The sequence below is a fragment of the Labrus bergylta genome, chromosome 7 (genome assembly GCF_963930695.1).
Source record: "Labrus bergylta chromosome 7, fLabBer1.1, whole genome shotgun sequence".
Taxonomy (NCBI): Eukaryota; Metazoa; Chordata; class Actinopteri; order Labriformes; family Labridae; genus Labrus; species Labrus bergylta.
The window spans coordinates 4,984,374-5,007,240 of record NC_089201.1 but is presented as its reverse complement, the minus strand read 5'-3'; the positions used below and the strand labels follow the sequence as shown (position 1 = coordinate 5,007,240).

The 22,867-nt window shown below is 42.7% G+C and overlaps 2 protein-coding genes across 5 annotated transcripts in view; one reads left to right on the top strand and one right to left on the bottom strand.

Moving 5' to 3' along the window:
- tspan33b (tetraspanin 33b) overlaps positions 1 to 4,811 on the top strand; it is a 231,860-nt gene extending 227,049 nt beyond the window's left edge. For all 4 annotated transcript variants that reach the window (XM_065956554.1, XM_065956553.1, XM_065956552.1 and 1 more), the window contains 2 exons: positions 3,197 to 3,358; positions 4,673 to 4,811. In XM_065956554.1, coding sequence (XP_065812626.1) covers positions 3,197 to 3,358; positions 4,673 to 4,741 — 231 coding nt within the window. In that variant the 3' untranslated portion in view covers positions 4,742 to 4,811. The remainder of the gene's footprint in view (positions 1 to 3,196; positions 3,359 to 4,672) is intronic.
- A 129-nt stretch (positions 4,812 to 4,940) lies between these two features.
- On the bottom strand, positions 4,941 to 22,484 carry ttc38 (tetratricopeptide repeat domain 38). Its single transcript, XM_020659539.3, has 14 exons — positions 22,338 to 22,484; positions 21,062 to 21,139; positions 20,886 to 20,967; positions 18,666 to 18,837; positions 14,906 to 15,079; positions 12,119 to 12,194; positions 10,791 to 10,910; positions 10,582 to 10,641; positions 10,312 to 10,350; positions 9,771 to 9,852; positions 9,223 to 9,388; positions 6,410 to 6,569; positions 5,881 to 5,954; positions 4,941 to 5,492 (listed from the first exon to the last, which is right to left on the bottom strand). The coding sequence occupies exons 1-14, from the start codon at positions 22,365 to 22,367 to the stop codon at positions 5,408 to 5,410; spliced, it is 1,398 nt and encodes a 465-aa protein (XP_020515195.1). The 5' UTR covers positions 22,368 to 22,484; the 3' UTR covers positions 4,941 to 5,407.
- Positions 22,485 to 22,867: the final 383 nt, after the last annotated feature.

Genomic DNA, 22,867 nt, shown 5'->3' with positions numbered 1-22,867 from the left:
TAAACCAAGTAAAGCACGTTTCACTTGTGCGCGCCTGACATTTTGGAGGTAATTTCAGGTCCTCTGATATTTTCTAGAACTGCTTCAAACATGTGTCGGTCAGAGCAGGAGATAGTCAGTGTTGGACACCTTGATTTGGTGTGGACTTTTGGCTCGGGCGGCTGGCATGAAAGTCTGCAAAAGGTCAGGGGAAAGATTTGGCCGTTTGTGTTCACACTTGCAGCCCACTCAGACGATGTTGTGTTACCTTCAGGAGTGCATGTGTGAAAGGAGATTACTAAATTAACATTAATGAAAACTGCTGTAATTGAGCTGTAACTTTTAAACACTGCTTCAAAGAGGACTTGAAGTGAAGGGAAGTTGAATGCCAGTCAGCAGCATTTGTTAGAATTGAATGATGTTTTCAGGGGAATTCGGATTGAAAGGAACACACCAAAGAGAGTATTAAGTTTGAGTGTACAAACATGACTGAGTCAGTCAACGAGGACACAGTGTCTTTATGTTTGACATTGAGGGTTTGGAAGTGCACTTAAGAGTTTTCACCATTTATAGGCAAGGACAGTACACAACAACAAATGGTAAATTAACTTGTTTATTCTTTTCTAGTCACTGACTGATAAGTAAACTAACCTACCATATGACCTCCGCAACCAAAACAGCGATGCTACCTTCAACAGACCCAGTCTCTGTCAATGCATGTGGTGGTAGTGAACACCTACCCTACCACATGACCCCTTCTGGTCCCCACAGCTCCACCATGTAGACTGATGTGAAGTAAATGGCATGACATCACTGGGTTTTTCAAGTGTGAACCTCACTGTTGTTTCATCCAATTACTCCCACGACACCTCGGGGAGGCTGGACAGTGAGCTCCAACGTCACACATCCACCCCCCTTCATGCAAGCTCTCATCGCCCGCCATAACATCCCCATTACCTACCCTACCGCATGGCCATCACAGCCCAAACAGCATCTTCAACAGAGCCCACACTGTGTACATACAAAGCTCAGGGTATAGACCAAAATGCAACCAATTCTGATGCTGACATTACACATGACAAAGAACGGGAAAGAAAGAGGACGGGGGGGAGCCAGGGACATCTGCAAATGTCAACATGCTGATGTGCACCATCAACAGGAAAATAATAGCTTCTACCAGCAATTAGCTAGAACCTGGACATGGAGAGATAAAGTGCTGGTATTCAAATTGGACTGTTTCCACAAATAGAGAGACAAGTATGATAAGGGTAAGAGACTGGGGTCATTATCATAAAACACAGCAAACTAAATTGCACGTGAAAAAAAAAGAAACTGTTTTATATGGCGACTTTTGATGAGATCATGGCACTGAAGAAGCTGAGGATTTTCTGGCACAACTTCACCAACTACCAAGGTGCATGAAGAGTGAATGGCTTAGAAGAGGTCACAAAGCTCCAGGTCATCCAAACGACCCTGGTGAAGGCCACAAGTGTTGCTGGAGCTTTTTGACCTCCTATGAGATCATGGCAGCAATTCAAGTTTTTATCAGGTTACAGTCATAAAATTATAACATAAGAATAAATGCAAAAACGTGACCTGTGCAATGAAACTGTACTTCAGCGTCTGGTGAATATGACATCACTACTGAGTGACACACACATTGAGGAATTGAAAGCCCAGCTCTCTGAGATGGACTTAGAGGATCACAGATAGAGAGCAAAATTAAAGAAGACCTGGATAAACTGCCGGAAAAAATTCAAACGAGATCTTAACATGTAGAGCACTGGTGCTATTTATGACTCGGGTAAAAAAAAACACACACCCACACAGAACAGTCGATCTCCCCAGCACCAGTGAAGATGATGATAATGCCAAGAACACTGAGAACACAAATAACCATCTTTAAACAACCGAGGCATCTCAAGGGTCACTCACCCCAAGCTCTGATGGGTTGAAACTAATTAGACAGTAGACTTCTATGCAACGTTTTCTAATCAGTGAACGCCGACGTGTAGGCAGAATTTCTCGACGATGACAAACTGTATTTGCTTTGTTTTGACGTTGACTAAGTACACAAGTGTGTCAAAACTGCAGCGGCTATTTTTATCTCTGCCTGGAGGCAGCATCAACGTGTCTGCTTCTGCAGGTATAAAGTGCTGCTCGTATTACTTTCCTCTCCCCGGGGGGGCAAAGCGAGGGGTTGTGTGTGCGTGTGGACTGGTGTCATAATGACCAACCACTTTGTCCCTCGTGATGAAGGTTCAGCTTGTTTGTAAGATTGTTGGAGGACTTTGAGTATCTCCGTGAGGTGACTTGCATCTTTATTTAAAAAAAAAAAAAAAGCCCAGAATTAAGGAATGAACGGGGAACGTTTCTAAAATCGAGCCAGACAAACTGCCCCAAAGTTCACGCTACCCAACAGAGATATAATGACCTTATCAAATAGTACACAGTGTTGCTATACAGACTGAGTAACAAAGTAATAAAGTAACATGAACCAATTTGTAAAAGTGCTGACGGTGGGGATTTACCTCTTTGAAAATGTAAGCTCCTTTCATGGAGGTTTTTTATTTTGTTTACATAATCAACCGCCACAGCTGCCTGAACATACAAAACAAATGAAATATATGCAGATACGTTTGCATGCAGGCACACAAACAGTATAAATGCAAATACTGTCACCGTGAATGAATATTACAGTGGCACTCTCCCACAGGAAGTCAAACTAAAATGCTTGTCTGTAGTCTCTCAGACGGAGCAGAGCAGCGTGCTAAGACAACTCCCTCTAGTTAGTGTGAAGACAGAGAGCTAAAGAGTACATGTAGATGCTTCACACTTGTATTGATTATATAAAATAGAGCACAGCAACCTTTTCTTCATGGCTGAAAAACAAATCAATTAATTAAACAGCAGAAGGGCTAATGCAGTGCTGCAACCTGCTGGTCAGAGGATGTAACTGCATGACTATTTTAGGGATTGAGGAGACTTTTTTTTTTTTGGTTACATCAAGAATAAGCTGTTGCTTTCTTATTTTCTTTTTCCTTCCAAGTCTCAACAGTCAACAGGCTTCCTCAGCTGTCACAATAACTTAAACATCTGTCACTGCAAAATAACAAAAATGATTTCAAATCCGCCTGTGACACATCTTCTGAATACTGACTGTGAGATTAAAGGTGTTCACTGGAGCTCTCATATGTTCTGTCTCTCTGTCGTGCAGTCAGTGATTAACACCATGTGCGGTTTCGGGGTTCAAACTCAGACCTTCCTGGAGGCAGACAAGTCGATCTACCCGATGGGCTGTGCAGACAGAGCAGTGATGTGGGTGGAGTCTCACCTGCTGTTGGTGGGGGCTCTCGCCCTGGGTCTGGCCTTACCTCAGGTAACCCACACATGCACCTTACTGAACACCAACAGGTCACCTCAGACAAAATGACTCGAGTCTTATTTAAAATCAGATCACACTCCAAAAAAGAAAGTCGATACCTGCATCAACCGGAGGCTGACCAGACTGAGTGTGTAGCAATCAACATATTGACGGTGGCGCTGCTCCCTCAAAAGACAGACCCACATGCTGCATTCGGATCGGACTGTGACATAGTCCAAGAGACACTGCATCAATCAGGAGCGTGCACCTTTCCTGAATGAACACACGTACAAACACTAACCTGAGAGCTCCCAGCTATTTCCTCGCACAAGTGCAGATAGTCTTCACATTGAAAGAAAGAAAAAAAAAAACTAATAAAGATGTTATTTTAAGAGAAACCAGCAGGGTGCAGGGTTAATGTGAGACCAGTGTGGTAGAACTGATTTAAAATGGAGGGTTATACCTAGACAGCAATAACTAGGCACAAAGGGATGATGAAATTTTAACTGCACATTATTCATTTATTACACTGTTCTCGTCTGAAAGTGCAGGTTAATGTGAAACTGAGATAGAGGTCTGCATGTGATGATGTAAGATTATGAGCCAAAGAAAAGAGGGTACTGATGGTATCCTCCCCCTCCCCCTCCCCCTCACCGAGCACCGAGGCACCACACACCTTAAAGTGCTGTTAATAACTGAAGTCAATATGTTACATTACCCATGAAGTCAAATTAGCACTTTTCAAAAAATGCCTCGGAATAATCAGACCGAACACTTATCAAAATGAGACAGGTACCGGCAGGCTGCATACGTTGTTACAACAGGATCTTAAGCCCTGTCTTCTCTCGCTCTCATATCTGCCTGATTGGGTCCCAAAAGATTCTGCTGAGGGGGGGGGGGAAGCATGTGAATTACCCATGAGTCCTGTCAACACGATTGCATTTGTATCCTGGTTGCTTTGATGTGAAGCAAACCTGATGAAGTTCTCTTCTTCGTCTTGCACATCCGGACCAAAGTCTTTGACTCAATCTGACGGCTTAACGAGACAAATTTAAACAGAAGTGAAAAGTTATCTGAAGATGACTGAAGTGTGTGAGAAATACTTTATGATAGGCTTTAGAGGAACTGACTAAGTCTTGATCACAAGTAAAGAAGAGTCCAGAATGATTTACTGGACACAATCCAAGCAGTCTCATCTCAGAAACATTTCCTCCCTTTGCCAAATAAGTGTTCCAACACCCCACTGAGGGACCTTGTTCTGTCGGCACAGGCTTTTTTGTTCTGAAGAGTCTGTTCTGTGATGTTAAGGAACTTCTTCTTGTCCTCTAGATTGCAGGCATCGTGCTGTCCCAGATCCTGATCTCTCAGATCCAAGATGAGATCACCTCGGTGTTGTGAGAGTGGGCCCGACGAGGGGAAGAGGAGGAAAGAAAAGAGAACTCGCAGTTCTCTACTTTCGGCTCCTCTGACGTGCAAACGACATCTGTTTTACCGCTACTGTATCCCTGCAATGTTTCACCACATTTCTTCTTCTTGTGCTGCAGCCTCTAGGCATAATAGTGTGGTGCACTTTATTGTGTTACCTCAGTAGTCATCCCAAAGTGCAAAATGTATATTTATTAGATTTTTTTTTGTATTGATCTTGACAAGAAGTTTTCATTTCTTAAAGTATTTATTCTTAAATGTGAAGTTTGCTAATAAAACTCACACAAAGTGATGCTGCGTTACAATGATTGAGTGACAGATTTGTCAGCTGAAAGAACAAACACACAGACAATGTGTTATTAAGCATGCCACCTGGAAACGCAGGGTGAATAATGTCTCATAGCCTGGAGGAATGTGCAAATGTGTTACTTATGAAGCTTGACATGTTAGCAGTATAAAGGCCACTGAGCTCTCTACATTTGAAGAGTGCTGTGTTAAAAACATTCAGATGTGTTGACAGTGATAAGCTCCTGTTTTTTTTGCTCAAATAATCTCTTAAAGCCTGACCCTGCCACTTCAGATTATAGTTTTCCTTCATGTTTTCTGAACGAGAGCCACCTTGCACACCTTGCTATCGGTCTAGTGCAGCGCCATGGCTCTCTGCATCAGACGAGTCGTCAGAGGGGATCCCGGCCTCACGGCATCACGCTCCACCAGAAGACATCTGCAGGAATTGAGCACAGCACAAGACAGTACAAAGAGATGAACACAGATTGAGAGAGACAAGCCAAGAGGCTGACCTGATCAATAATGAAAGCTGAACATGCTGTTCTGACGGAGACGTCTGTTACATAACCGGAGCAAACACTCCATATGCATGCTGAATAACAGCAATTCAACAAGCAGAGTGGACAGCAGCCCCCAAAAGGCAACCAGATGATATCATGATGAAATCCACAGCTTCAAATAGTGCAACATCGTCCTCGTTTCTCTCTTAATCTCTCAGCAGATTTCCACATTAAACATGGATGGAAGATTGAAGGGCAATGCTGAGTTTGGAAAAAAAAAGCCTGAAGCCTTCTGTTAGGCCTGAAATCCCTGTTGTGCATTACCTTCCCAGCTTCTTGTGGTGCTCATTCTCGGATTTCACGGCTGCATGAATAAGCAGTTGATTGAAGATGTCTCTCTGTAAACAACAATGGACAGAGCCGTTAGTAAACACAGACCTGCTGCAGCACTGTGTGGAGACTTTCTAACCTTTGGTGATAGACTGTATGCGCGAGGCTGCACCTCGGGGGAGCAGCCCTCTGAACACAGAGAACATAGATGTGCGAGGAGTCCATCAGAATCCATCACGTGTTTCATTATTCATACGTTGGAGCACCGGGGCTCCATGTTCTCACATGTTTATGCGTTGAGAGGCTTTTCTCGCCTCTTCACCTCTGGCCTGTTTTATAACAGCAGGGATTTTCTGTTTTACTCAGGAACAAAGTTTGATCAATGCTCTCCAAAATAAAGAGAGAAGAGCCTCAAGGTTGTTCTCGTTTCAGCTGAGCAAAAAAAGAACGGCTGTTTGGTTTGGATGGGATTGTGTTTCCCCTGTCTTGTTTACTCTGAGTTAACCATTTCTGAGCAGCTCACCTGTGCATCACTGCCTCCTATTTTCACGATGTTGTAGCGCAACGGGTACAGCAGCTCCACAGCGCGACTGTAGTTGCCATGGTCGTACTCCACCATGGCCTGACACACGGGTATGCCGACGGTATTAGCCATCTGATGTTGTTGGTTAACTCCTGGCTCTCTGCGGGGAAATAAAGACATGACGTGTTACATCTGGAAGCAATCAAAACGAGTGTCGAGAAGGAAACCACATAAACGACTTTGCTGTCCATGCACATAGGACGATGAAATAATCTGTGCATCTCTGAAACTAAAGAATAACGTTCACCTCGTGGCCAGATGCAATCAGCCTAACACATGCACATCTACAGAAACAATAGATTCAAAAGTATCAAGGAAACAAGTGCATCCAGTGCTGTCTTCATGTTGTAAATAAAATATAATCAATCAATCAAGTCATGCACACCAAGAGCCCAACACTCATGGGTTCAACATTTGATAACATGACAAAGTAGCATGCTCCTTTCAAAGCTCAGTCTTACAAACTGTTTTCTGTCTTTCCTCGCTGGCTTTTGAGTCGCTCTCTAACGCTAAAAGCTAAAGGTGATGTTTGTGAACGTAACTGTGCACAGAGGGACCTTTCTCTTTTGGTGAAACTTTACTTAACACAGGCCTCTACGCTGTAACGATCCTTTACAAGCCTATAAGTTTTGGTTTACACCACATATCAACACCATTTCTCTCTGCACATAAAAAACATTTTAGTCTTAATCTCCTGAATATCTCAGAGTAACCGGTTTAAACAAAGAAATGATATATTATTCAAATTAAACACAGATTTCAACTTATTTTCTCAGAGATGGCAATTAAAGATCTGTTTAGTGGCATGTTATAGCAGAGTAAATATTATTGCATCTGAAAGAATACAAGCGCCTGAAATGAGTTTTACTCTGGAGCAGTGGTACTCAGACTTGTTAGACTTAAGAGCCACATTGACCAAAACATATTTCTGCAAGAGCCACAATCAAAAAACCTCTTTCTTTCCTAAAATATGTGTGGGGAACACAGTGACATGACATTTAAAGAATAATTTCTGCTGGCAATGTTTCCTTTTTTTTAATAATTACTTTGGATTTTTTTTTTTCCAAGTAGGACCTAAAAGAGCCACAACTAGTCCCAAATGAGCCACATGTGGCTCGTGAGCCTCAGGTTGAGTATCACTGCTCTGGATGATATCTGGGTATATGATATATATGGAGCCAGTTGAAGTGGTTTGGGCATCTCACCAGGATACCTCCTGGACGCCACCCATTGGAGGTTTTCCTGGCATGCCCAACTGGGAGGAGACCTCGGGGTAGACCCAGAGTTCCCTGGAGGGATTATATATCCCGGCTAGCCTGGGAACATTTGGGATCCCCCAGGAGGAGCGGGAAAACATTACTGAGGATAAGGTAGTCTGGGTTGACTTACTGCGCCTGCTGCCACCGCCACCCGACCTCGGATAAGCGAGGAAAATGGATCGATGGATGGAAATATTTTTGCACTTATGACCCATTTTGTATTAAAGAGGTGCAAGCCAAAGGAAGTCTTATCCTGGATGTTTTTTATTTCTCAGCTATGTAAAAACTTAGTTTTACCAACGAGATAAGAAAAGCAAATGTTGAATATTTATTAATTCATCATTATTATTTGGAAATAATAATTTAACAGTAGCTGACCCTGAAAAAAGCCAATATATAATTCATTTTAATTAGAAGGATTTTATAAAAGCTGTGCAAACTTTAACTGAACAAGGAGGAGACTCCAGACAAAAGCTGACAGAAAACTTCAACAATATAAAACAAACTCTCATGTTCAATGACATGAATGATGCCAACATGACCATGCAGTGTCTGTGCTGTCCGAGTCTTCGTCTATGTCAGAGTCTTTTAGATTTTTAGGTATATTTAAGTGTCTTTATGTTACATATTTTCCTTTCTGTCACACTGCTTGGGGCAGGGAGAACAGCATTTCATCTTTTTCATGTCTGCAGAAAAATGAGAAAAATAACAAATAAATGGAATCCTGAAACATGTTGTTACAATAATTAGAAACACATTAATGTCTGCAGGATTTCACAACAGCCCAATCTGTGTGACTCTGTCTCGTTTGTCTGCTCACACCTCATCTAGTCTGCTAAACACCTTCATTCTTCACAGAGTACCCGGTATGTATAATGTATTCACACTGTGTACATCTGTAAACAACTAAATAGAATATAAATATTCACACAAACAGCTCGAGGTCCGTTCCTCTTGGTGAAGGTATTGGAGCATTATTAAAGCTGAACTATGAAGTGCTGTAACATCTAAGAATGATGCATGTTGCTGTAATGTTGATGTTAAATATCACTATGAGGAAATGTGGATTATGTGAAAAACCTCTTCAATCCTTCCAAGGCATAGAAAATAAACATCACACCGTGCTGTAAATGTCAGTGATGGAGCGGAGTAGCAGCAAACATGCCCACATGGACCGGCTGATGATTTCTAGGAGAGCGGTGCTGAATTTAAAGCAGCGGTTTGAAATGGCAGCTTAAATGGAGAGGCTGTCTGTGGTCACACACCGCAGAGCTCCAGAGAGGCGGCAGCTGCTGCTACATCTGCTGCAGTGTGAAGACCTCGGTGTCTGAGACGGACCGCAGCTCTAGAATTCTGAATCCTCTCTCTATCAGGCCTTCTTCCCACGCTCAGTCGTGTTTGTGTCTCACTTTTACGTAAGGCCTGCGAGGCTCTTACGTAACGCTGGCAGAGGCGGGGTGCGCAGTGGAGTGGAGAAATGGTGGAGGAACTTACTTGGCCAATTCCTGGAGGCCCTCGAGAAGACGGCGAGAAGTCGCGCTCTCTTTGGCACCCAGCGACGCCATGAGGAAGTGGAAGTCGTTAAACAACGTCACATGGTCGTCGGTGTGAGGCTGCGTCACCTGGAGCAGCTCGCGCCAACGGTCCTTCACGCACACACCTGAAACATGACGCAACACAAACACACATATACTGCTTGAAGGCTGCAAAAAGTCCTTGAAATAACGAGAGGGTCTTTGTTGAGCATATTGTTAGAGAGTTAGTTTTCCCAGCATGCATATCACCTTGAGTGTCGGCTCAATGAGGTGTGATAACTGAGATTAGCTCACTTCATTAGCGCCCGCACTTAAAACCAAACTCGTGAATGAATCCAGTTTCAGTCACAATTTATCCAATTAGCAACACGCTAACAACTGTCCCACCTTCATTGTGCTCTTCAGTGAATTTAAAAGGTTGAAATCACTTCCTGTTTCACTAACACAGACAGTCGTTCCATTTCTTAGGCACAGTGTAAGATTAACCCTTTCATCCCCCTGGCTTACCCTCCATTTCCAGTCTGGAGAGCAATGAACAGGCATCGACAGTGTCCAACATGGATCCTGTGGCTTTACAGCGTCTGAATATCTGAAAAGAAAAGGACAGGGAGGGATGTTCCATGTAACCGCCTTCATACAAAGACTTTTTAACGAGAAATGTTCCTGTCTTGCTGGATTCTCCTGACATGAGCTCTGAAACATTTATGAAACTGGGCCTCACTTCATGTAAGAATGTCTGTTGTGTTCAAACGTATGGCGGGGGTAAGTAAAAATATGAAATGTTAATGGAAGAAACAGCACAGGGAAGGGCTTTCCTTTAAAGCCGTCTTTTCCTATTTTTAGAGAGAATGAAATAGTCATCAGCTCTGGCAGCTGACACTGATCTGAGCCCTGACATGGATTTGACTTCCATTTGCAGGCACTTGCCTTCTTGACTCAAACACAGCACAACATATTGCTTTTAGTCTGCGTCCCCTGTGTACTGGCCCATGAAGGACTGTGTGTGTGTGTGTGTGTGTGTGTGTCAAACCTCTTACCACAAACATACCTGAGAATCGAATATATCCAGAGCGGCTTCGTATTGCTCCTGTGGGGGGGAGGGGAGAGGTGAGGGGGATGAATTTAAATAACTTCACACTTAAGACTTTAGGGAGGTTGATAGATTGTGTTGCACAGATTGCGAACACAAATTAATCTTGCAACATAATCAAGCCCAGACTTCAGATTACCCTGGGGAGAGGATATCATAAATACAAATTCCACAACAGTCCCACTGCAAACTATTCGCTTGACTGAGAAAACTCATTAGCGTCCTTACCTTCTCGATGAAGTACAGCGCCCAGTGCCAATAGTTGTGACTGGCCAGCATGTCAGATTTCTGGAAGTTAACAATAAATATTTGATGTTTTTGTTTCCGAGCTCTATTGTCATGTCACTCGGTGGACTCTCATGTACAAACTGAACACGGTTGCTGAGATGAGATTTTGGAGAAAAACACAGTGCTGAGGAGCAGCCAAAGTTTTGTACCTGCCAGTCTTTCTCTCTGCTCTCCATGAACTTCAGGCCTTTCTCCACCTCGGCTCTCATCTCATAAACGTGCGCTACAGAGTGCACGGACCAGGCGTCTTCTGGAGCCAGAGCGAGACCCTGCACGGGAAAGTTTCACACTTTGAAGAGCAACACAGCGTTCCCCTTTGTTTTACAGGAGACACTTTAAAACACGTGTGATGTTACAATGTTGGATGTCCATACTGCACGTGGATCAACGTTTCATATCATGAGGTAAACATATGTGGCAGCAATCCCAGGATCAGTCTGCGCTGAATGGTCTGCTCTGCAAACCAAGCCAGTACTGTCACAGAAATCTTTTACATAGGCTCTCAGCTCCAAGCATGAGTACTGCATTCTGTCCCAACAGAAGGCTTACAGAGCTGGCCAATCAGAAGAAAGTGGGCAATTTGGTAGGGGGGGTCTTAATGAGACAGAGGCATGAATAGAGAGCTGAAAATCCTACAAAGCAACTCTATAAATAAAGTATCTAACGGTTCCACAGAGTGATATGATGAAAAGTGAAAATTTGTAAAATTCTCTTTTAAAGGAGCAATATGTAACTCTGACACCTAGTGTTTAAATTTGGTACTGCTGTCCAAAATCTAAACATTGTAGAGAGCTGTCTCCCCCCGCCCCCTCCTCTCTAGAGTCGATGCTCACGCAGGTCACCATGTGGTGGACACTGAAGCTTCAGTGTTTATCCAGCTCTGCATGGGTCTGTAAACCTTTCTGTGTTCTAACCTCTCTCCATTTTTCAAAATCATCTCCAATATTGATCCTAGGCCGCCTGTTTGGAGGACTACAGCCTCCATACATGGGGCGTGCACACCAACCACTGTGCCACCAGTGCCCCAGGACCTTCATTTTTATTGCCATGGTATCAGAAGAGGTCTTGATATCATTCGATTGTTATTAGAATTATATCAAAGCGTGGTAAAGTGACAACCCTGAAAACAGACGCAGTGAGTCTCTGCACTTCACTGCAGCAGAGTCCAATCACAGCTCAGAAATAATGCGGCACTGGATCCTTCAGAAACGATCTGTGGGTTTATGTCTGATGTGTTTTTCAAGTGACCCTCATCTCTCAAACACTTTGTAGGCATTACTCATTCAGCACAGAGGAGCCGTGCTGCTGAGCTCAGGGAGAGCTGCTTGTTATTAGCATTTGACTGCAAATTACTTGGCGAATTGAACTGACACAATCAGCGCAGGCACAGACAGTCTGGACCACACGGCTTCAATAATGACAACAGAGTGGAAGAAAGACTGTAATGGAGAATCAAAAAAAAAAAAAAAACACTCACCTCCATGGCTACTTTCTCAGCCTGGTCATACGCTTTAGTTTCCAGCAGACCAAATGAGTACATTCCTTTCAGATAGCTGGGAGCCAAAAAACACACACACACAAACAAAACTCTTATCACAAAACACAGCGTGGAAATAAATTAAACTCAAACACATTCTGTTTATTTGAGGTGATTAAAAGCAGACACGAGTGTTGTGCCTCCAGCATTAACAGCTCAGGGACATTAAGTGCTTTAAAGTGACCTCATCAACATCGACACACAGCAGAGTCAAACTTTTATAAAGTCCACAAGCTGAATCAAAGTGGTGGTGACTGCCTTTACATTATGGCTGTGTGGGGATGTGTCCCTGTGCTAATGCTGTGAGAGTATACGGAGGAGTTGTTTCAGTAACACGGACAAAGGGTTAAAAAAAACATGATGTAGAGGAGGCATGAAAGGAAGGAACCACTGAGTCATCTCCATACTTTGGCTATGTGTCACTGAAAGGAAGATGTGCAAGAGAGCAATAATTGAGTCCCTTTGAGGTTATCAGGATATGTGATTGCAGAGTGAAGCGCAGAATATCAACTGTATGATTGCATGGTTGCAGCTAAGAGTCTCTACTGAAACTCTCTCTACACAAAAAAATACAACGAGCATCTAAACGACCAAGTAAGGGAATCAACAAGGACATCAGTGTGGTCTACACCGTCTTCTTCTGTGACCTTGAGGATCCTTTTTACAAACTGAAGACTTTCCTGCAGACTTTTCTTTTTGTTATTCCTCAGGTTTTTTTTTTTGCTAACCTGAAACTAAAATATGATCAATACATCAGGAGGTAATGCACTTTCCTGTGCTTTCTTTAAATTTGCCTGATAATACTAGCTACTTCTGAAAGCATCTAGAGAATTTCAGGAGGACTGGGGGGAGGGGGGGTCTCCTGAGGCAAGACAAGACGTAAAAAGAACGACAGTGAAGACAAGGACAAAGCAAGAGAGCCTGCTATACGAAGCTATTAGAATATTTGCCTTTATATCGCTGCTTTGAATAGTTGGACATGTTCACAATATAAACAAAGGAGTGATGGGAACATACTGGAGAACAGGAAACATAATGCAGCAGGTTCATTAGAGCACAGAGATCGTAGCGGTGGCGTGCAGACAGTCTATGGTCGTGCAGCGATCACAGGGAATAAAGGTCACCACCCCCTCCCACTCGCTCCAGGTGAATTCTCCTGATTATATCCTGCTGTGTTCTCACATCAGCTCACTCTGACTTCCTGCAGAATAAATACGAGGAGGCTGGAGGAGAAACTCCGGGTGAAGTCAGAGTGAAACATGTGGCGGTTTTCTTTCACACTTCAGGAGTTTTGTGTGGGTGTGAAAAGACTACATGACTGCAAATATGTTTGCAGTTAAAGTCAGTTAGTAAAAAAAAACTGAGAAATCAACCAGGCTGACATTGCTAATAGTTACTATTTCACAAATGACATACAGACTTTGTCATGAGCTGATGTAATCGACGATGTTTGTTCTGAAGTGTTCTCTTTTAAACCCTGAACTTGTATTCTCATGTTGTATAAATCTTCTGTCTGCACAACACATTGAGCGTCCTCACTCATGCACGGCCTGCTCCGACCTCAGCAGCGAGGAAGTGTGGACAACAGGAACGAGAGGAATACAAAGGAGAAATCCTTCCTGCCTCTTATACCATCTCCTCTAACCCATTTTTCTTAACGATGAGTAAGGTCTTCTAGCTGCTCTGTTGTAAAGCGTCTCGAGATAACACTTGTGGACTGAGGAAATGAAGGTGAATGAGAGACAAGAGAAGAAGGGCTTCAAAAGAACCGGAGGTGAGAATGAGCAAGAGAGCGAAGAGGGAAAAAATAAAAACCTGCAGAGAGAAGGAGATGAAACCAGGAAGAGGAGGAGAGGTGAGGAGGGGGGTGAGAATGAAGTGAAGAGCAGAAGATGAGGGGAGGAGAGAGGAGGAACATCGGTGACAAGGAGTCAAGTGGAGAGGAGAAGAGAGGAGGGGAGAGGAGAGGAGAAGAGAAGAGAAGAGCGGAGAAGAGAAGAGAAGAGAGGAGAGGAGAAGAGAAGAGAAGAGAGAAGAGAAGAGAAAAGAAGAGAAAAGAAGAGAGGAGCAGAGGGGAGGGGAGAGAAGAGATGAGATGAGATGAGATGAGATGAGATGAGATGAGATGAGATGAGATGAGATGAGATGAGATGAGATGAGATGAGATGAGATGAGATGACATGAGAAGAGAAGAGAAGAGAAGAGAAGAGAAGACATGAGAAGAGAGGAGCAGAGAGGAGAAGAGAGGAGCAGAGAGGAGAAGAGAGGAGAAGAGAGGAGCAGAGAGGAGCAGAGAGGAGCAGAGAGAAGAGAAGAGAGGAGAAAAGAAGAGAAGAGAGGAGAAGAGAGAAGAGAGAAAAGAGAAGAGAGGAGAAGAGCACTCACACAGAGAGGAGAGGAGAGGAGAAGAGAAGAGAAGAGAAGAGAGGAGCAGAGAAGAGAGGAGAAGAGAGATGAGAAGAGAGGAGCAGAGAAGAGAGAAGAGAGAAGAAGAGAAGAGAAGAGAAGAGAGAAGAGAAGAGAGATGAGAAGAGAGGAGCAGAGAAGAGAAGAGAGAAGAAGAGAAGAGAAGAGAAGAGAAGAGAGTAGCAAGAAGGAAGAAAAGGAGGGGGTAAGAGAACAGGAAGATTGGAGAGAGCAGGTGAGGAGGGAGAAGGAGAAGAGATGAAAATATGTAAAGCAGAAAGCAGAGGAGATTTTCAAATACGCTTACGCTGTGTTCTGTACCTGAACAAAGGCTGCTGTGGTTTCCAGTAGGGCAGCACTCTGGCCACAGAGTCCCTCAAACTGTTTTGGGCTCCGATGTAGAAGTAAGAGTCGTGGGAAAACTTCAGAGCCAGCATGTCAGTGGGGTGATCCACCAGAATGTCTTCCCATACATCGCAGGCCCCGGAATAACTTCTGCAAGAGACGAGAGACACAGATGTTTGAAGCAGACTGAATGTACTCAACCATCAGAATCATGAAGACATCAATATGTGCTTAAAGGAGGGAATTAGAGGCACTTAAACATCACAAGGATCATCCAAAATTTAGAAAGGAAACGTCTTCTCAAGAACGCCACAGTAAACTGGAACATACCATGAGTTAAAAAAATAAACTGCAGATTAAATAGAAAGATTAATTGAGAGCCTGAAACTGAAACCTATGAAGGAGTCTTTTGCACACTGTGGATCTGAGACACTCGACTGCTTCACACCGGGAAAGACTAAACAAGGAGCAGAGGGGGTGAATGAATCTAGTCTGAAAGATAAAACACATTCTTGTAGCTTTCTAAACAAGCGTCATTGTTTCAGAGGAGAACTGTTTCTTCATCACGGGGGTAAACTGAACTGATCTCTTCTCTGTTGGGACCTAATGCTGACTGACTGCTCTGCTGCTCCCACTTCAAAACACGCAGAGCTAAATCAGAGGAAATGTGGGAAGATTTGTGGATCAGAAAATCTCTCTGCGTAAATCAACCAGGCTCAAATCTGTGTTAACGGCTATATTTCAAATCACAGTCAATGAGATTATAATATTCAATATATGGTGATGATGATGGCAGAAGATTATGTTGTGAGAAAAATGCCGCTTCATGCCAGTTTTCTAATCTCATCAGGTTGGGTGCGATGGTGGCAGCTGCACTCGCAGTAAAGACGGCGCGCTTGTGTCAGCATTTTATTCTGGTATACGGGTCGCAGACAGCTTTTTAGATTAAAAAATAAGTATTAAAAGTCCTATACACAGGATTTGTGGGTTGTTGGTTTTGAAATAAGTTCCGCCTCTTATAAAGTCAAAGCCAATCATTATCAACAATTTTTGGGTGGCCAATCAAATGATAGGGGGGACCTTGGTGACCCATCTGGACCCGCCCTTGAATTGTTCTTTAGACTAATGGTGCATTCATGTGCTGAAGGACACATGGGAAAAATGAGTTTCCAAACTGTAAAATGCACATGAACGCCTGCTCAAGTCAGAGCAACAACTCGGACATCAGGAATTAGGAGTCCGACTTCCCGACTAGACATCACAATTGTCATCACATGGGGGGATAAAAAATGTTTTGTCAATGTCAAGAGAAGTATTGCAAATCAACTTTGAGCTCAAATTTAACTCGTCTCTCTTAACAGAGACATTCCACACATCTTAATCGTAGCGTACACGCTGTTTTTTGCTGGTCGACTTTGGGAACTGAAATTACGGTGGTGCGTCCTCAATTTCTAAATCTTGCTCTGCAGCTGCCGACCGCGTCTGCTCCACAGCTGCTGACGCTCATGATATTATTGAGATTCATTTTTCAGAGCAACGATGTGAATCTTGATATCTTTGATTTTACGATTGCTCTTTACATCCCTAACCGATTTAAGTCCTGGATCGGCCAGATGTTTTTTTCTACAGTCCTGATTGTAAAACTGAAAAAAAGTCACGAATGATCACAAATCAAAAAACGATCTTGGATGAACGATACGGACAGAAGGCAGCGTGACGTAGGGTGTTTCCGGCTACGCTCTGCTCCGATGGTGACTGGCAGTGAAGTCTGCTAAACCACTCCGGACTAAATAGAGGAAACTTTATGTTACGACCTGCTCTGCTGCAGTCCTCTGTGATTGACTGATCAGCTGACAGCGCTGTCACTCGCCCGGCAGGAGAGAGACTCAGTGGTACGCTGGGATTTTATAACTCAAACAGAGCAGGACACGTACTCCTTTAACTCCGGCTGTGTGGAAATCTGGTGTTTCCACTAAAGCATGAGTCACAGGGAAACATTATCACCATCAAACAGAACAGACGGTTGGTTTGTTGCTGATTTTAAATAAAATTGAAGAACTGTCGGGAAAGGATGGTGTGGGCTGCTTTTTTTAAAAAGACGATGTTTTGACGGAAATGGACGATGGCATCATCAAAGAGCCGGACCAGATGGAGGAGCAGAGCACAGCTAAGCTTCTCCTTTTTTTATACAAGAAGGATAAAAAAGAATACTTCAAATAACTTGCAACAGAAAACAGAAAAACACACAATATCTCTAAACAGGCTTATTTTTTTTTTTGCTGAGATGAAGCATCGTCTTCCAGTCACTTCAGACATGTAAATGATTGACAGGTGTCATGGCTCCCTCCCCCATCATGTTCTGATCATTTAGGCTTCAATCAGCCCACCGACTTTTGCCCACTGACACAACTGGAGCACAACCTGATCAGATGATAAGACACAAACTCAGCATTTCTTAACTTTGGAAATGATGTATGTTTACTAAACATTGTGAAGTAAGATAGATCATCACATCAAAATGACTGCAACTGCAATAATAATTCTGTCATGTGTTAGCATCAAGCTAACACGCAAGGATGGACATCCCTGGTCCATTAGTGAGACATTGCACCCTTCCCTGGTGAATAATGCACCTGCTGCCACTGCAAGTAGTAGCACCGATCTGCCATGATGCAATCCTGGAACCCGTCAGCGGATTGGCGGACTGAGAATTCTTGAGCGGCGGGGGTGAAAAAGGGCGCCTGCTCTATGTGGTGGGGCACCAGCACACAAAAGAGCATACCACTTTTTGTCCACTGAGCACCCTGGTAGGAAGGACAGATTTGGTTGGAGGAAATGATGAATAAGTCCCAACAGAGGGAGGAGAACATGATGATATTGAAGAAAGATGAGGTGTTTTGTGTTTTTCAGTTCGGGACTCTGCAGAACTCAGTTTTAGTTTGATATCAATACATTAACGCCCACTGGACTTTAAAAATGTATCTTCCTTACATGCACTCTGTGAGTAGTTACACACATTAAGATTTTTTTCTCATAGTCCACTGCACAGCTCCTACATTGCACCTTATGTTCATTTTGTGTTTTCTATCTTTATTTTTTACATTTTTAAATTATATTTTATTTATTGTAATATCTTCTGTATTATTTAAGTTGTTGCTAGTTCTGCTTTATTTCCTTGTTAATTGTTTAGCACCAATACACCAAGTCACATTCCTTGTATGTGTAAATGTACTTAAACCCCGATTCTGATTCTGATTCTGATTTCCCTGCATCGAAGAAGGTGGTCTCCAAGAAATAATTTGATTCACTACACTCCCAGAGGATATGTATGACCTCGTCAGAGCATAAATAGCTGATATGTTCAGAGATTGGTTTAGGCGGCTTTGGGCTCAGAGGTAGAGTCGGCCGTCTCTCATCGGGGAGGTTGTGTACTGAATCCCCAGCTCCTGCAGTCACGTGTTAAAGAGTCCTTGGGCAAGACACCAAACCCTACATCACTCCTGCTGCATAACCAGCAGCATGTGAATGGTAGAGTCCTGATGGGAAGCAGGTTATGCAGGAGCGGAGCCTCTGCCATCAGTGTGTGAATGTGGCTAGACTAGAAAAGCATTTTTTTGTTTTAGACATCTTGTTACAACGATTCAGAACATTTCAGGAGTTGGACCTGAGAAAAACCTAGAAAAAAAGTCTTCTTCATGCCCCCCTCCTCTGAACCTGCCCTCCCGTAGAGACTTACCCGCGTGAGAAGAGCTCCATGGCCTTGACATGAAGCCTCTCTCTTGGAGAGATGTCCTGGCTGATTGCCAGCTCCACCGTGCGCTTCACATCGCCGGCCAGACTCTTGTTCAAACGGATGGAGCTTCCTGTTCCTGCCAGCTCCAGCCCCGTGCTGATCACATGACCCATAACTACAGGCAAAACAGATCACACGGGTACTTCTTTATTGACTCTTTTACAACACAACAACAAATTAAACTCAGTTGGACTTTGGTCTTTTCTTTTGATGCACCGGCAGATATGCAAAGAGGACGATTTTAACTCTCTACTGTTGAAACTCAGCCTCACACATTCTGTTCATGTTTAAAAAAAAAGAGAAGAGATTTAAGGCTTTCATCTTCCTTAAGTACCCTCAGGATAGAGTGAGTTTGTTTGCATTTCATTTAGCTAAATCTGGATGTTTATTCCAGTCATTAATTATACTTTATGATAAAAACCTCTTTTGTTTCTGTCAAGGATGACGAGTTTAAAGATGGTGAATGTTTGAGTTATACATTCAGATCGGATGCATTCATCGTGTGTGATTCATGTTAGGAAAGAAATCTGAAACCTGTAAAAGCTAATTGTGTGTTTTTCTTACATAACCACCACAACATAAACAGCATTTGAAAGGCCTGGTCTTGATTATTCAAGCAGCTTACATGTTCCCAGGAGCTTCAGAAAGTGTTTAACCTGGGATAGAAGCTTTAAACATGGACGTGACCAATAACATTAACCACGCCTCGGCTCAATTCACTGCAAGACCTTCCAGCATGCAAATCATTCGAGATAGCACGCAAAATACCTCAAACATTGAACCGTGTCACCTGAATGGATTACAGTCACACAGGTTTACTGGATGTTATCAATTACAGCTGCTCTTTATGTGCATATATGTCTTCTAACATTCAAGATTCCTGCCTTTGGAAAGTGGAGCTGGTTGTTAAGTTGAGCGGGATCTCTCCCTCTGTTGACATTAAGGAAACATGCTATGAAATGAAATGATAAAGTGATCTTACTATATGATCAGACATTAAGGAAACATGCTATGTTGAAGTGCTGGCTTCTCTGACAACAATGCAGCAGTCAGTATGTCCTCCTTCTAACTTTAGATTCTGCTCCTGAATGCTCTGGATTTGTTTGGACCAGAGAAGGTAGGCAGTTTTAAGGCACCCCCCACACGGCCGTTTTGGACGCCCCTCAGTTTGTCAGATATGAGAGCAGTTATCAGGTCAAACCAACAGGTGTTGTAGTGATGGAAGCGGTCAAGAGAAGTGGTTCAGATAGAAGTGATTGTACCCGACCTAAAAAGCCTCTGCATGTTTCTAATAAGCTCCACGAGCAGAAACGTGCTCAAACTAGGATCAATATTGGAGATGCTTTTGAAAAATGGAGAGAGGTTAGAAGACAGAAAGGTTTACAGACCGATGCAGAGCTGGATAAACACTGAAGCTTCAGTGTCCACCACATGGCAACCTGCATCGACTCTAGAGAGGAGGGAGGGGGGGAGAGAGCTCTCTACAATGTTTAGAATTTCGACTGCAGTACCCGTTTTAAACACTAGGGGTCAGAGTTACATATTGCTCCTTTAACTCTGCTTCCTCTGATCCAGCTCTTATTGTCTCTTTTAGGACATAAATGGTTTACAGCAATGTGCAAAAGCCTAAGTTCCACTACTAAACTACTGTAATGTTTTAGCTAAGTTTTAATGAACATCGATATCTATGACTCAGCCTCTCAGCCTCAACCAGAAAAATATGGTAAATATGCAGGAAAAATATTGTATGATGATGTATTTAGTGTGACCTCCCTTAGCACTTAGCACACATCTTGAATTCTTTTGAAGAGGCCGTGTTGAAGTTTTCTTAAGAAACCTCTTGTGTTTATTACACCAGGCTTCTTTCAGCACATCCTCTGAAGGTTTAGGCTCTTTCATTTTGTTCTTTGTCAAGGAGATCATATACTGTCTCTATAATATTCAGGTCTGGTCTTTGAGGAGGCCACTCAATGATCATCAGTGTTTAATCAGCTGGTTTTCTCTCTGAATAGGATTTCACAGCGTTAGAAGTCACAATCAAGCTCTTTTTCAAAAGGGGTGGGATGAGGATATACAATTACTCTACTCTAACAACGACTCTACTGTTGGCCGTTAGACTTTCGGACAATACTGTAGTTTACAAGCGTATATAAATGGACTCACCAAAGTTAGGGTCAGCTGCCAGCAGAGCAGAAATGCTTCCTTCAATTCCTCCCAGGGTTTCATCATTCTGCCATTTTACATACTAAGAGCCAAATAAAAATTAATATGCTGTGAAAATGCATTTCTTTTCCCCACTTGCAGTTGTCTGCAGTCATAACAGTGTGTGACTAAAATACCTGAGTGAGAACGGCGTCGTAGAGTTTGCATGCCTCATTACTGCTGGTGGACAGAGGGAGACCCTGTGCCCTCCAGGCCTGCAGGAAAAACCAGAACTCACGAGTCAAATACAAATACAGTCAAAACTTATTGAAAGCTGCAGTGAGGAACTTTTAGGCTGGGTTGATTTTGGAATCCTCTGTCGACAAAGCGGGACAATTTATCTCTTAATTGTAAGATAAGACAAAGCTTTATTTATCACACAATGGACAAATTTACAATGCAGCAAAGAGCAAAGAGCAAGGATTGTCATAGAAGAGCACCCAGTGCACAATTTAATATAAGATAAAAATTTCAGACAAACTGTCTTTCACTCATTATTTCTTCTATTTTGAATTTCTAACGCTGAACTCACAATGAATCGTTTGCATGGAAACATTTGCAATGGCCTCAAAGGACACCTACCCCGAGGCAGGGTGACAAAATGACCCTTTAGAAATAATCACTCTTCCCACTGATGGTCTCTTTTGCTAGTGTAGGTCATGAAGGGGCAGCAGTATTTGAGTCTATTTCATAACTAGGCTATTTAGAAACTCCTCACATAAGCTTGGAGCTTGTTACCTCAGAGTCAAAGTCAAAGTCTGTGGAAACTTCAGCTCAACTTCATGTGGAAATTCATCTCAATGATTGAAACATTTTTATTTTATTTTACAAATCACAAAGAAGAAAACTGCATTTTACAAATCACAAATAAGAAAACTGCATGATCTGGTGTTACGGTTTAAATGGTTACCGTGTGAACTGGAGACTTCCAGCTGGCTGTCATAGTTACAACACATTTCGAAGACAGAAAGTTTCACAACTAGTGTCGCTATGTTTAATTATTCGATAGACGTGTGTGATTAGTATTTTTTGACATTTTAATTGAAAATGTCACTGGCGTCTTCGACATGTGTTGTGACTACAAAAGAGCTGCAAGTCACCAATTAACACGGTCACTCTTTACACCGCAACACCGGTAACAGATGTCCCCAAACAGGACTCCAGATAACCACCGCGCAGATAACCTGTGATAATTTTCTTTCTCACATGTTTATCTGCTGCACAACATCATAATGTTGCATTTTAAGTGAACTATGACTGCAGTGTATTCCAGTCCATGCCAGACTAGTCCTACATGCACCCTGTCAGACTCACCAAACTCTTATATAATCCTAACATATCGAAGAATGCGAATCTCTGTCAAATTTTGCAACTTTTCACGATGAAGTTCAGAAAAACACATGAAACACAAACCTCACAGTCTTTGAAGCTTGAAGCATTCATGTTGTCGATGTCGCCTTGTTTGCGTTCACTTTTGCACAACTTTCCCACAGGCTGCGTAAACCCTTTCACCTAAAGCCACTGCAGCTACGTCATCTGATAGGGAGAAAAAAACAAGAGGGGAAAACCGGAAGAAACTTTGATTTACTTACTTCACTTTCAAAATAAGTGCATGACAAAGTGCATGACTTTTTATCTATATATTTTTTTTTATATAGCTTAAACTTAACAAAAAAATACAGAGTACAGTCTAGACCTGCTCTTTTTGTAAATTGTCTAGAGGTAACACTTGTTATGGATTTGTGCTATTAAAAAAAGATTGATTCATTGACCAGAAAATAAATAAAACAAATTGTGACATTTCCTATCAGGAGATCTAATGATGACTTATGATGAGCATTTATTTGGATAGGACATAGAGTAGGAAAATAGAAGAGAGAGCGGGGAATGACATTTGAGAAGGAGCCACAGATCGGACTTGAACCCGGGACGCCCGTATGGAG